Source organism: Phragmites australis, chromosome 2 (genome assembly GCF_958298935.1).
Source record: "Phragmites australis chromosome 2, lpPhrAust1.1, whole genome shotgun sequence".
NCBI lineage: Eukaryota > Viridiplantae > Streptophyta > Magnoliopsida > Poales > Poaceae > Phragmites > Phragmites australis.
The window spans coordinates 50,026,472-50,042,197 of record NC_084922.1 but is presented as its reverse complement, the minus strand read 5'-3'; the positions used below and the strand labels follow the sequence as shown (position 1 = coordinate 50,042,197).

General features: G+C 44.1%; 2 protein-coding genes across 2 annotated transcripts; both read right to left on the bottom strand.

The window, feature by feature from the left end:
• Positions 1–1,313: 1,313 nt before the first annotated feature.
• Positions 1,314–10,083, bottom strand: LOC133909574 (S-formylglutathione hydrolase). Its single transcript, XM_062352061.1, has 7 exons — positions 9,817–10,083; positions 9,591–9,708; positions 8,280–8,327; positions 3,230–3,426; positions 2,906–3,004; positions 2,767–2,832; positions 1,314–1,794 (listed from the first exon to the last, which is right to left on the bottom strand). Exons 1-7 carry the CDS (start codon positions 9,985–9,987, stop codon positions 1,612–1,614), a joined length of 882 nt encoding a protein of 293 aa, XP_062208045.1. The 5' UTR covers positions 9,988–10,083; the 3' UTR covers positions 1,314–1,611.
• A 584-nt stretch (positions 10,084–10,667) lies between these two features.
• On the bottom strand, positions 10,668–15,726 carry LOC133909573 (probable glycerol-3-phosphate dehydrogenase [NAD(+)] 1, cytosolic). The gene is made up of 5 exons (XM_062352060.1): positions 14,479–15,726; positions 13,715–13,936; positions 11,428–11,675; positions 11,169–11,308; positions 10,668–11,016 (listed from the first exon to the last, which is right to left on the bottom strand). Exons 1-5 carry the CDS (start codon positions 15,113–15,115, stop codon positions 10,893–10,895), a joined length of 1,371 nt encoding a protein of 456 aa, XP_062208044.1. The 5' UTR covers positions 15,116–15,726; the 3' UTR covers positions 10,668–10,892.

Below are 15,726 nucleotides of genomic sequence, written 5' to 3'. Positions count from 1 at the left end.
CTAGGTAGGGGCAAATGGGAGAAGCAAGCAGGGAGGCGGTGAAAAGAAGAAGACAATCGGAGATTCGGAGCAGCTAGGGCTTTAGGCCGGGGCCATCTCTACCTAGCAGCTCATGTCTCTCCAGCTCGCTACATTCCACCTCCAATCCTGCCCCCCTGTCTCGCTGCCAGCAGCACCTGTCACCAATCATGCATGCTCCATCATGAAGATCCTCACCATTGCCCACACGCAGGCAACAGTGCTTATTCTCTCCTTCTCCTTTTTTTTGTTTCTTCGCTTTGGATGCATGAATGGTTGGGTGGATCAGCAAAAGTGGATCTCTCTTTTGAGAAGTGATATGTTTCACATCCTACCTCGGGGATATAATTGGGAGCCTTCACCACCAAGGGATTCGCATTCGCGTGGCCTAAGAAATCGCAAAAAACAACATGCTATTCCGCTACAGACATTCGATTTGCGTCTTTATGTAAAGCCCTTGGAAAGATTTGCGCCGTGTGCTCGTCTAAGCACGCACAGCGAGCTGGTTTCGGGCTACAGGCGCTCTACCACGACGCGTGCATCTGCATGCGTTGCAACATGCGAGCAGCTGTCGTCCGTCCAAGGACCCATCACGTGAGCCTGAAGGCTAACTGACCGGCTTCACTTTGCATTTGCAGCACGGCTGAAAGGAAAGTTTCTCATAATGGGAGGGCGTGTCCCGGTCCCGGGAAGGACCGGGGTCCAGAGGCGCCATGGACGGTGGCGAGGCCGGCGTGGAGGAGGGCCGTGGCTAGGTCGGTCCCGATGGTTCAACACAATCTGCCCGTACCTGGCTCAAGATACTCTGCCTTCTCTATGTCATGTTGGTGTGGACGCGGCGTCAAGTTGCGTCTCAGGCCCAATGGCCGCCTCAACCTCAACCTACTGACAATGCACGCTAACTGGTCAGGAGAGATTTCATCCATGTCCATTAATGCAGAAATGAGTCCGTGTAAAGACGTCATTTCTTTCATTGGCGTACCCCAAATATTCTCTGGATTTTGTAATGAAGAGCTAGTCCTAGGACTTTGCCTAGAAGTCTACAACCACTGACCGAACCGAGGCCGACTTGGTTGGCCTCCGGCTCAGCCAAGGCTAACGTAGACTACAGCGTCCTGACAAAATGAAACACTGCAAGTTTCAAATATGACACCGGCAAATTGCCACAAGAGTAACCGAACACACAAGAACAACTAAAGACAACACGAAGGGGCAACATACTGACCAGGAGCGACAATGATATAAACCAGCCTGATCATATGATTTGCCCCTCTACAGAAGCAAAGAAGGGTCAATAGCACAAATCCAATCATTCATTGATCCAGAAATTGCTGCATCCGGGCCAATAATTGCACTGGATGGAAGACAAGAAACCGCACTCAAATATGACATCAAGATAATGACAGCAAAGACAAATCTTTCATCTTATACATCTGGGTATATTGTTCACCTCAAGCTAACAGACAAAAGAACAGAGAAAGACTCGTCACCGGGGCATAGTAAACACATACGGTAGGCAGACGCCTCGAGACCACGGAGCTGCCTCCCCCCTTTTCTCTTGATTGCTTACTGACATTACAGGAGACTTTGCAGTCAGGCGCTCTTGAGAAATTGAGCATGGTGCGCAATGTGGTCGTCTATGAAAGTAGCAATGAAAAAGTATGAATGATCGTATCCAGGCTGCATGCGCAAGATCAGAGGAGCCCTTACAGCCTTGCATGCCTCCTCAAAGTTGCGAGGTAGCAGCTGCTCAGCCAGGAACTTGTCATCCTCTCCCTAATCAAATTGTCAACAACAACAAAGCAGATAAGTATTCTCAAAGAAATAACTTTTTTACTTCTATTTTGTGGAATAAACAAGAAACTGGATTGCAGTAGCCTGATTCATTAGACATTTACTTTCGCAAACAGCGGCACACTGTGGGCAATGTATCATAGTTATAACCCCTGAAATCTTTCGGATACAGTTCATGAGCCTGACCCTACTCTACTCTTTATGAGCCTAGACTTCCACCCTGTTCAATCAAGACATGTCATCTTAAGTTAAATCAACTCATTCAGGCAGTAGGTGTCTATGATACTGTTCGGTGACTTGATAGACTCTGATTAATGAGAATCTATCATCCTACAGATGATAAGTTAACCAGTAGAGGCCTCATTAGATGAGCTAATCAAAATGGCTGTGCATACCCATACACAACAGGCACGACAAAGAAATTGTGAACTGGATGCTAACTCGTTTGAAATTGTTATAGGGTGCCCTTGCATCATCAATTTGTCACTTACCTATTATCCAGGAGGGTGGCTCTATCACGTTGTCACATACATCTGACTAAAGGTACTTGAGTCAGTCATGCTCAATAGTAATTTCAAGGAAAGTTCCACAGCTATAGCGCTGAAAAGACCTTTATATGTATCCCGTCCCACCTACCTACCCTCTACTGGATTTGCTTCGATATGGGCTGGGTGGTGAGGTTCAAATTTCATTAGTGAGATGTTAGATATATGCACTAAATGACTAGTCGGTAGTCACCCCCATAAAACAAGCATGTGTGGCGACAGGTGAAGTAATCACGTGGACATATGTCACCACCCTTAACTCGACTTATAAGATTTTAACTCCATTTTGTTAATAAACGAAATGGTTCCTTACATGTTCCGATGATATAAAACGAAAGCAACAAACTAGGGGCTAGCAATAATGCGACAACAGAGACGGGATATGAATGAATCCATAGCCACACCATACCTGGTCAATAAGGATAGGAGTTGAAACTTCTTTGCACTTTTTAATCAAGCAGGTTGCGTCATATTCCTACAGTAAGCAGGCACTAATAAGTATTCAACATATCAGAGAGAGATCAACGATTTCTGAAGAGAAGAGATACCTCCCAATCCGATTTAGTTGAGCCCAGGTAATTTGAGAATGCTTTCTGACCCCATGGGCAGTTTATCGGATTGACAATTGGAGCAAATGCCGATACCGACTGAAATGTAAGATAAACCAAAATTGTACGTGAGATTCAATACAAAATGTTATTCATGCCAACTTGAAGGGTCTCTCTAGTTTCTACAGACTAGACAACCTAGGAGCAGCAGAACATAAGTGCACAACCCTTCATGTCATCTTCTTAGATTAGAAAAGCTTCACAGGAAGTCAGAAACGACTTTCAAAATGTTGAGGCTTAAACAAAATGACATGCGAATGATACCTTGTACTTGTCAATGTTTTTCAAGTAAATTGTCAGTGCACCATGCCCTCCCATTGAGTGTCCAAAAATTGATGCTTGTGAAGTGTTAAGCTGTTCAAAGTGGTCACTTAATACTTTTGGCAGTTCCTTCACAACATAGTCATACATGCGCCAGTTTTTCCACTTCTCATTTGTGGCATTCAAATAAAACCCGGCACCTAATCACAAATAACGAAAATAAAATCGTTAAGCACATTTGAACACATGCGCCGACAAAATTATTTCAATCTTCTAGTATAGACAGACTTCAAGTGGTGATCCTGTAGCATTTACTGTTCCAAAAGGTATGTTGTGACGGTTCGGTAAAAAAAAATCCTATAGAAAATTGATGAAGGCAGAGGTGTACAATTACTGGAGGTGGAGGATGGCACAGTAATCATTTTGTCCATCTTTAACTTCAACGACAAAATAAGATCCATAAATTAATTAATATAAGAAAATCATAATTAAAAAAAGAAGGGGAAAATTGGGCATGTTATGATTATAATATGTTTACGCAATTGAATCTACATTGGCACAATTTATGGCTCAAAACAATACGGATTCATTACTCTCTCTCCATCTATATCTAGATTTAGATCTATCCAAAAAATCCTCATTCTTGATAAAACCTCCTGGAGGCTAAAAAACATCAAATTGAAGCTATATTTGTTAAATATAATGCTAGAATCATGTGAATCTACACAATTGAATCAACATTGGCCAAAAAAATTAGCTAATTCGAGGATCTAAATGGCTAGAACCATGTGCATCTCTAGGTTATATCCAAACCCTAATTAAGCCTTAAATCTAAATCTAAACATCAAAAAGATGCTAACTAGGGATGGGATACTCTTACCTAGATAGCCAGCTCTTCCAAAGAATTCAAAATCAAAACCTCCCCCCCCCCCTATTTTCAAATCTCCCGGCCGTCGTTGAGTTGCTCTGTTCGGACAGAGCTAGCTCAGTCTGAATGGAGCTCGCGGATAGGTATTGTTTTATAGAGAGATTACCAGAGACGGGTCACATAAGGAACCACCTCTGAAAATAAGTTTTAACAGGCAGCTAATTATGTGGCCCACCTGCAGTAATCATCCAATTACCATAGGAGGTTCCTTATGTGAACCGCCGCCTCTGGAAATGATTACTACATGCGGTCCACATAATTAGCTGCCTCTGGAAATAACCATTACCACAGGCGGGCGACATAATGTAGTAATGGTTGATTACTACAGACGGACCATATAAAGAACCGCATGAGGAAATGACCTGTCTCTGGAAATTGTCCGATTACCACAGGTTCATAAGCAACTGCCTGTGGTAATTTGTTTCCACAGGCGGCCTGAAACCGACAGAGGCCCCTACCAACTGCTCAGGCGGTTTGTAATATGAGTCGCCTGTGGAAAGAGAACCTGAGTGTTCCGAAAAATAGTTTTTATAATAGTGATATATGAACTAGGTTTAAAAATCATTGCCCAGTTTTCAGAAATGTTGAGTGGGCATTCACTTGATAATTATCTAGTAAATGCTCACCATATAAAGCCTCCCGACTATCTATGAACACTTATTTATATTTTATAAAGCACTCACTGGGAAAGTACTTATCAAGTCTCTCTGGTATGCCAACACATGAAAGTTTGGTGCACACGACAGAAAATTCAGGAATTTTTGGTTGCTCAACACTGCCTTCATTACCCTTCTACCAAAAAAAGAAGAGGCGAAACAGGTTAATGACTTTCGGCCTATAAGCCTTGTGCATAGTTTTGCGAAACTTTTTACCAAGTTGTTGGCCAATAGGTTGGCTGGCCGGCTCCACCAAATGGTCTCCCCCAATCAGAGCGCATTCATTAAGGACCGCTTTATCCAGGATAATTTCATGCTTGTGCAGCAAACTGCGAGATTTTTGCACCAACAAAAGCAACCTCGTTTTCTACTCAAGTTGGATATTTCAAAAGCTTTTGACTCAATCTCTTGGCCTTTCCTTCTTGAAGTTTTGAAGAAATTGGGGTTTGGACCGATTTGGTGTGATATGATTTGTGGGCTTTTGGCTTCTTCATCGACACAGGTGCTGCTAAATGGGGTTCCCGGTGAGGTTATCTTGCACCGGCGAGGATTACAGCAAGGTGATCCCTTGTCTCCAATGCGTGCCTCGGAGAACGGCATGTTGCAGCCTCTCTCTTCTAAGGCAATGCAGCATCGGATGTCGTTGTATGCAGATGATGTGGTCGTCTTTCTCCACCCAACTTCTAGTGATATTAATTTATTGCTTGATGTCTTACATCTCTTTGGAGAAGCCTCGGGTCTCAAAACAAATGTGCAAATGATTCGGAAGTTGCTGTAATTCAAAGAGCACCTCCCTTGCGAGCTGCAAGCTTTTCCTGGCAAATACCTGGGGATTCGTCTCTCCTTGCGGAAATTGACAAAAGCACAATTTCAGCCTATCATAGACCGAATTGCAGATCAATTGCCTGGGTGGAAAGGTAATCTTATGTCTAAAGCTGGAAGGGTTGTTCAGGTTCAGTTTGTCCTAACAGCCATGCTCATCTATTTAGCTATGGCCATTGACCTCCCGCCATGGGCCATTAAGGCAATTGACAAGATTCGGCGGGGATTTCTTTGGAAAGGAAGAAAAGACGTCAAGGGCGGCCATTGTCTCATTGCCTGGGCCAAGGTGCAAAGACCTCGAGAGCTCGGTGGTCTAGGTATCTCTGATCTTAAAACACTTGGTTGGGCCCTCAGGATGCGATGATTATGGCTGCAGAAGACGGAGCCCGATAGACCTTGGTCTGTTTTTCCAATTCAGGTGCATGAATGTGTTCGTGCTTTCTTTTCCATGGCAGTTGAGACTGAGATCGGTGATGGTGCGCATACCTTATTCTGGAAAGATAGGTGGCTTCATGGGCAGCGAATTGCAAAGCTTGCACCACATTTGTTTGTTGCGGTCTCTACAAGAAGGGCTAATCGGTGCACTGTTCTTGATGCTTTAACAGATCACAATTGGATTCAGGACATTCAAGGCGCAACCTCTGTTGGCGTTCTTGTTGAGTACCTTGATCTCTGGGACATTTTATCCGAGATTGTGTTGCAGCCAGGTGTGGAAGATTCTCATCGTTGGCGGTTTTCAGCTTCAGGACAATACTCTGCCAAATCGGCTTATGAAAACCTTTTCCATGGCTCTGTTCTTTTTCGGCCATGCGATTGGATATGGAAGTCATGGGCGCCAGGCAAATGTCGTTTCTTTCTTTGGCTGGTTATGCATAAAAGGTATTGGACTGCAGACCGTCTTGCTCAAAGACATTTGCCGCATCCGGTGTGCTGTCCTCTTTGTGATCAGGATGATGAGACAATTGATCACCTACTCACCGATTGTGTTTTTGCGAGACAATTTTGGTTCAGCCTCTTGCGGCGGTTTGGACTTCATGGTCTGTCACCTTCGGTTGAAGACAGATCCTTTGATGACTGGTGGAGCAGGGTTAATGATGCGATTGACGGCTAGATGAAAAAAGGCCTCAACTCGCTTATCATTCTTGGGGCCTGGACTCTCTGGAAGCATCAAAATCGATGTGTTTTTGATGGTGCCGCCCCAAACATTGCAGGGGTTTTGTTGCTTGCTGAAGAGGAGGCGCATTTTTGGTGTATGGCTGGTGCTCGAGGGCTTTCTCTTTTGATGACCCTAGCATCTAGTGACTAGGTTTTGGTTGTTTTTTGAGGTCGTTATCACAGACGCGCGTGTACGCTAAGATTTGAAGGTGTTTGGTTGTAATCAGGGTTTCCTACCCTTTCTTCTTCTTTAATACAATGATACGCAATTCTCCTGCGTGTTCGAGAAAAACAAATAGTAGTAAAAGTTTTTTATGAACCGTGCGGATACGTACGTGCTTTCTTTCTTTATCATCTCATTATGTGCAAACGTGAACATATATACATCAGCTGTCGTGTCGAGCTACACATGGCCGGCAATTATCTCCTTCTTTTCAACCTCCTTTTTTGGTTTTCATCAGATCAAATGGTGCAAAAATGTATCCATGTGTGAGTGTGATAGCAGAGAGCGACTGAGCATTCAGTAAATGAAACTTCTCCCTCCAATCACAATTAAGTGTCGTTTTAGATTGCATGCAATAAACCATTTCAAACTTTGGCTACAATTATTTTTTATATGTTGAGTTTGGATATTTAAAAATGATATAGGTAGATTTGTCTCGAAAAGTATTTTCATAATGATATATTTTTGCTATGTTTTATCAATATATTACAACAAAGAGTGGTAGTAAAAGTTTTTTGTGAACCGCGCGGATATCCAAAACGACACATATTTGTGACTGGAGAGAATATGAAAATAACCAAACTTCACGGGTCTACTAGTTTGAGAACATAAACAACTCATCCCAATATCCAATTCATCGGAGTTCGAGGATTACATCCACTTATAATGAAAAAAAGGGGATGTGTCTTCCTCTGCAGTCTCGTCATTTAAATGAACCAACCTAGTGAGTTGGTCTATGATCAAACTATGTCAATAAGGGCTAGTTAAGTGGATAACTGTTGGCCATTACCTCATTGTCTTTTGTGTGTGGATATATTCATATGTTGATGTAGCATATCTGTGTGTATGCTCAAATAATGGGAGGAGTAAGGACTGTAATATTTGAGCACGAGGATGTCTTTGTACTAAAATCCAAATGATTGGGTGAGAGATCATGCGTCCCCATGATTCATGTATAAACTGCCAATATTGTAACACTTGTGTGCAGTGCATACAGTAGTCAAAAGCTAGATGCCATCAGAACCAACCCTAATAGGTGGTCTAACCCCTAAGACAGCAGTTAGCTGCGCATGACATGATTTTACTTTGGTCAGCAGCCAAACTAGCTACCCAATAATTGTCCAGTGTTTAGGTAGACAGCAGTTAACCCTTACTGTTCACTTTGCTCTGCCATCATATTGCCGGCATGTTTGAACATCATGCCACAACTTTACACATCAACAACAAACTAAATCACTACAGATATAAAATATGGGTTGCAATCCTTACCAACACCAAAATCATAGCTGTCTGCCTCTCCTTCTATATTTAACCCACCTACAAGAACCAAAGGAAAAGAGCAATGAGAAAATAAAACTCCTTTGAAGCGACAAAGTAATCATACAAAGTAGAAAGTGTGTTCTCAACAGTAAAAGGGTGGAAAGGATTAATTGAGGTGAGATCACATTGAGCATTCTCAAAATAATTTGCAGGAAAAGGAACCAATACTGTGGTGATCAACAGGATGCCAGTTAATTATGCACCACGTTTAGGCTGGAGAGAGACAAAAAAAAAATGCACTTGGTAGATGCCCTAGCGGCTAGGACTCGAGGAAGAACTTGTCTTCGCCTCTTTTGCTAATAAGATTCTGTCTGGCCCATATTAAGCCCAGGAAAAGGGTCTACAATGGTGTGATCACAAAAGCCAATAAACTGTCGACAATTAAAGTAGACACCCTTGTTCCTTGTAAGCTCCCCAAACCAGAAGCATCATATTTATCAATTCAGTTTTTAGAAATCCAAGTCCTGATAAATAGGGTAAACAATGATACTAAGATTAATAGGCAGCTATACGAAGGCCGCATGAATCAGTTGCCCTAATTGTTACCCTATAATTGCCGTTTAAGCCACACAATTGGACCAGTTAGGCCACATGATCGCTAATAGGTCAGTGCCAAACAAATGCCGCTTATTGCAGTTTAGAACCTTACTTGACATATTCCCAATAAGAAAACATGTCAGGTTAGTCCGCCATTTAGGGGAGCTGGGACACTTTTACTCGATGCTGACATCAAAACTTGAGCAGAAAAGTGATTGCCTTCCTGACAACGTTGAACGGCATTCGACGGCCATTAGGTTCATTGCGTTAAATATGTTCTTACTAATACCTTTAAAGTACAATTCTGGTCCTGACTTAGGGTAGGAACCAGTTGAAAATCGTAACTATCAAAGGAAAGTAAATAACATGTCTAACTCGAGCCTGACTAAACGCAGCGTCCACTGGACATTTACATGAAAAGTCGGGCTGCACAGTTCAAATTCACTCGCAGCGTCTCCTTGTTCATCACAGCTTCCCTGACTGATCACATGGCAATTAGCCATACCAAGCATGCAAACATTAACCGTCACAATTACAAAACATGCACATTAAGATATCCTTGACGGCAGATATCACAATTCTCGACGTGCAACCACCAAAAATTCGCCCAAAAAAATCGTAATAATCCTGGTTTGCGACCCTAGGACATACCGAGACGGGCAAGCATAAACCCTAGGACTAGGAATAGAACGCGGGCAGAGCAGGGGTTTAATTTCGACATACGCGGGGAGGTGTCAGGGGCGACGAGGGCGACGCCGTGAGCGGAGGCGGCACGCTGGGCGCCGGCCTTGATGATGAAGTTCTCGTCGGTGCAGGTGAGGCCCGACAGCCAGTACAGCACCTGCAAATCAAATCACACGGTAGCAATACGACACCAGCCATCAGATTCCGAGGTTCCGACGGTGGATCCCGAGAGAAGCGGAGGGAGAGCAAAGGGCGGAGCACGCACGGGGAGGTTGGACGCCGGGGACGGAGGGAGGTAGACAGAGAAGGTCATGGGGCAGCCGAGGGTGGCGCTCTGGTGCCGGAAGCGGAGGTTGCAGCCGCCGAACATCTTGGTGCTGCTCAGCTGCTCCAGCGCTGCCGTCGACGCCGCGGGAGGGGGAAGGGTCGCCGCCATCGTTCGCCTTCCGGTGCGGTGGAGGTGTGGGGTGTGGAAAGTGGCCGATTGGGAGTGGTGGTGGCTGGAGATTGTAGAGGATTCTAGAAGACGGGAGTAGACGAGACTTCGAGAGGAAATATCTACTGCTCAGTTTGGGCCGCATTGGGCCGGAATCCAGACCGAAAGCCCGAAGTGGCAGATTTTGGGTCCAGCAAGCTGGCTTTGTTTTTATGGGCTTTTTGTCCATGTAATTTATAGGGATTGACGTGAAGCGATCCGTGGATTCACGTTAGTATAATTTAATTAAAATAATTAGTTATTTAATTAAATTATATTAGTATGAATCTATAGATATTTATTGGTGCTTCACGCACATCCCTGTAATTTCCAGAAGAAGGTTTTGCATTCATAAACTTCTTAAGCATTTTCATCTGGGTGGTATAACGTTTATTGACCCAGTAATCTCTCTCTTGTACAACATGGGCAATGCATGAAGCACAAAGAATTACAGAACTCATAAAGCCTAATGCAATGACAAGACCTGTATCAAATCTATGTTATTGGATGTGTAACATCGTTTACAGATATGATAATGCTGGTTGTTCCGTGTGCATTTTTTAGTGGACATAGTATTGATTATTTGTATTCGCTCTTTATACTCTTATATATAACGGAACTTCAACAAGTACTCTCAACTGGGTGGTCATATAATAGGCGCTTATAACATTTATTCAGTAATCTCTTGTACAACATGGCAATGAAAGAAGCGTAAAGAATTCCACAACTTTATCAACGAAGACACAGGCCAGCATCAATGCAGAGATACCTGCTCCAAGCTTGATCAAGAATGATCGGTGGTAGCATGGCGAATTCAATCTCATCCAGCCTTCGTCTATATTCTACTCGTATGCATGCCTAAAATATCATGGTTTTCCAAGGAGAGACGGGCGGTAGAAAGCATGGCTTTGTGCCATCTCAATCCTTTCGCGAGGATCGTTCATAGTTTCATCTCTCAAGGCTTGGAGAATGTCTCTTACTGGGAGCTCCCTGCAGATTTCGGTAAGTCGTTAAGAATATAACAGAACAGTAATCTGAAGCAGTTGGAAGGCCAGGGGTAAATTTTCTCTTGGACTGCACTCCTCAAGCACACTGTAAATTGCCCATTTATGCAGAGAGCAATGGTGATAAAGAGCACAAACCTTTTTATCAGTATTCTATAAAGCCTCTTCAGAATCGGGCAAAGTTCAGCAGGAGCAACTTGTTTGTTTTCTTCAGGGTGCTGCACACTTAAGCTGGGTTGACTAAGTAGCTCAAAAAATGCACCAACGGCAGAGATACCCTGTCCAGTGGAATGTTCAAACGATCATGGTCACTTGGTCAGTGCATGGCATATGCAAAACACGATAGTGAAACACAATATGTAAAAATGAAAATAAAACAACATTGTTAGGAGATTACCTGAATCATCCCCTTTCCCTTGATACTATCACCCATGTCAGGACTGAGTTCTCCCTTGGCAAGCATTTGCCCGTACCATGCATTACGGCCTTTTAGGAGAGTTACATAAGTGTCAGCCAGCAGAGGACCAGCAAGTTTCTCAGGTTGTTCTGTCAGTAAATGAGTAATGAATATCATCTCCGACGTGCAATGAGCAAAATATACAGATTTGCTCGTTGCACTCTCATTTGTCAAAGCTGCCACCATTCCTGAAACAGAGAAAAAATAATAATAATGATACAAGATCTCACATAATGTAGTAAACCGAAGTAGCATTTACTATCCTTTTTGTGTCCATTGCCATTTGTGACAAATCGAGACTGTTTGGAATATAGAGTCATTATCCATTACGTACATGTTAGGTTATTAGAGTCCTTATCGTATACTCTATATATTATCTCTAGAGGCTACTATTGAATACAAGTTGCTATTCTTAACATGATAGCAAAGCCAAGTTTTTTGGACGTCGCAACTCTTCCAAATCCAATATATCCCGCCGTCGGTTGCTTTCTCTCTCTAGTCAGCCGGCTCCCTCCCCCCGTCGGTTTCTCTCTTGCTGATTCATCCTGATCTTAGCCCACCACGCTGCCGCTACTCCGGCTCGCTGGCTTCCCGCACCATCAGGGGCGCCGCACCTCCAGCGCCCAGCCCGCCCTCCCGCCAGGGGCTCTGAGCCCCTCCGCTCGTTGAATGCTCTCCGACTTGTGTTGGCTGCCTCCACCGACACAAGCCCATCTCCTACCACCGTTGCCGTATCCACCACGCACTCCTCGAGATCCACATCCAGGAGAGCACTCCCGTATGCCCCGGGAGCAGCCGTTGCTTCCCCATCGACAAGGGCATCCCCAACACGAAGCTCCACCTGGAAGAGTCTTATCAAAGATGTTTTGGGCTTGCACATGTCTTGCTAGTGACTTGTGTTGTTTCTTTTGGTCTTTTGTTGGGCTGCTACGCTGCTGGCTTTGGATGGGCTTCTAGTGCTCAGGCTTGTGCTTACTAGTGGTTGTGGTGCGGTGTTGCTCTGTTGATGTTCACTTTGGCCCAGTTCTTAGGTCCTCTTCCGCATCTCGTTTTTAGTTGTCCATGCTAGCCATCTACATTTGCATCAGCCTATCGTGTATGCTCTTTTGTCATATGTGGACGATGGGGTAGTGCTCTCTCTTGATGGCTTTGCTTTAGTCCTAGTCATTGGGTGATGTGCTAGTATCTTAGTCTCGTATTAGTCGTTGTCTTCTATTGCGTCCATCCAGGTATCAGTCTCTCTTTGAGTTGTCTATACCGTGTGAATTCACATATTTCTTCGTCGATCAGTCTGTCGATTTTTTTTGTGGTCAGCTAAATATCCGTCTTTGTTTAGCTAATCATTTCCAATCGTTATTGATGCAACTTAGCCATCTAGATCTTTCCATAGCATTAGTGACAACTTACGTCTGTTGTCTTGCTACTCGTCATTGTTTTGTTCACAATTCTTGATCTAGAGCGTTATTGTGTCATCTTGGTCTTTCCGTGGCTCTAGTAACAACTTCTTCTGTTGTCTTACTACTCATCATCGTTTTGTAGCGATTCTCGACCCAGGACATCCATTTGTTGTCATCATCATGACTCTACTCTCGTGTTTCGCTAGCACTTCTTTGGCTTAATTCGACAGGATTACAAGACTCCACTCTACGACAGCTTTGAAGAGACAATTTTTTGATGTATTAGTTTAAGTTTATTACTTAGTGTCACCTCTTTCAAATGCAACGTTATTGCATATACCTTGCATTTGAGGGGAGGTGTTAGGAATATAGAGTCTTTATCCATTACATGTAGGTTAAGTTACTAGAATTCTTATCATATACTCCTCATGTACTCTATATATTGCCCCCAGAGGCTACTACTATTGAATACAAGTTACTATTCCTAGCAGAGACAAAGAATGAAGAACATCAAAAGGTAAGAAGCGTCTATATTCCAGGTTTTCTCAATAAGATTGTTTTTTTCATTAAATTTTGAGGATCCATTCTTATTTCGGTATAGCCCATCTACACTGCTAAGACAAGAGGTCATGGTGATTGGTGAGTACTAAACAGATAGAGTAAAATTTGAGCATAGACCGCATCAATGTTTGCAATATTTCTTCAAACATCATAGAAAATGATGAGCCAACATTAAGGGGTAGAATGCCAACTCCATTAGTGTTGACAGTAAGGCAAATTAACTAGTATATAATACTTCAAATGAACATACAAATAGAAGATAGTGTTACCGGCGCCAATAGCATAGACATTCTTTAGGCCGCCCATCACCTCATGGGTGACAAGATCACTGTTGTCCCAGACAATGAAATGTGGCTGCCTCAAAAACTTAGCAAGAGGTTTCCTCCATCTGTTGGATCCACAGATTCGAGCGTTTGCATATTCTTTGTTATAAATTTCTGAGGCGATGTTTGGTCCACCAAGATAGAGTATATTCTCAGTTGGAACTCCAGCTGCATTTTATTTCTAACAATTATCAGCTCATACTGTAGTTTAAATACATAGGTCAAGCATTAAGCACAGCCACAAAAGCTGATTATATGTTTCAACTAGATGCATGTCAAGATCAAAACAATTCTTTCTAGCAGGGCATTGAAGATATGCACCATGTCATCATCATGCCATAAATTTACAAGCTTGGTGTGTTTGACTTTTCATGTATGTAAAACACATCACATGATCACAATGCTAGATAAAGAAAGGAAATAGATAAGTAAACACATCAATCAGAAATCATTGCAGTCTTCAAATGGAACAGACTACTTGATGTGATTGAGTGAAATGAAATGTTGGTGAGTGCATAGCCACAAACTAAATGTACTAAGCAGCTAATGACACAATTATGCAAGTTATGGTAACAGCTTATCATGCATGTCATAAGTCAAGAATCTTTTTTCTGCAACCAACACCATTCCTCCTTCTTCAGGAAACTAAATGATTGGATCTTTCAGTTTAGAATGTGCAGGGACAAGATAGAGACAGGAGAGATTCTTACTTGCAGAACTAATCATTTGCGTAGGCGTAATGATACGAGGAATCGGATCCAATGAGGCTTCTATCCCCTTTGCAAGGGAAATTATAACCGGAACACTGATCCTCTCCATCCAGTACTTGCTTATCTCCTCGAAAACCTCCCTTGCCTCGGTGGATGGCAACCCATTCACCACAATGTCAGCGTCCCAGACAGCTTCCTGAAGGTTGGTGACGACCTTCAAAGGGCATAGTGGTGTTTCGATCATGTTCAAACAGAACCCATCCTTCAATATCTCATCTGCATATAATGTCCGGTCTCCAAGCCGTGCCTCGACATACTTCAGGTAGGCACACCGGCGGATCAGGCGCCTCAGCACGTCCTCCCTCGAGTTGATCACTTCGAACAGATGCTCTGCAGTGGACCGGTCCACCGTGCGTCCTGGACGGCGCCAAATCCTTATTTGCACCTTCTCCCGGAAATGGCCATAGGCGTCCTGCAGGAGAGCAGCAAAGACACTGCCCCACGCGCCGGCACCAATGCTGACGATCTTGAGCAAGTCACCGTCGGACTTGCCGAGCAGCCGGCGCAGCTCGTCCAGCCGCTCCTCCGTGCCATTGGCACCGTGCACCGATCCATTAATGTGCACGCTCCCAACCATCGCTCTGGCAACAGATCAGGATTCAGAAACCAGTACACCAAGAATGGCTCAGCTCAAAGGTGTGTGCTCTTCTGTGCCAATTAATCGAACATCTTCAGCGCGAGGTATTCCCACCCGCCCAGAGTGCAATTCTTGCATCACCCAACGACCCCGCCACGCGCGAAATCGCTTCAAACGCCGCTCACCAACCACGAACCTAACACAACACCCCCGATCTTCCCCTCAGAAAATTCCAAGAACTGATCATCCACCACCACCTACAACCACAGAACGCCAAACACAAATCGAGCACAATCCAAGAGCCGCGCCATGACACAGGGATAAGTAAGCAGATGGAGGCAAGCAAAGCAAGCGGCCGCCTTTACGTCTCCACCCACCTCCAGCTCAAGGATCCTGGGGGCGGAGCTGGCCGGCAGCCGGCATTGGGGCGAGGAGTGGCAAGGTGGGGGTGGGTGGCGGATGGATGGATGCAACGGCCCGACCCTGGATTGGAAGCAAGCGCTCGATCGGATTGGTTAAGTAAATGGGGCGGGGGCGCCCCGGAGGTGGGTGGAGCCGTGGAGGCATTAATGGATATGGATGGCGCCAACCATGCAGTGGCCGCCATTAAT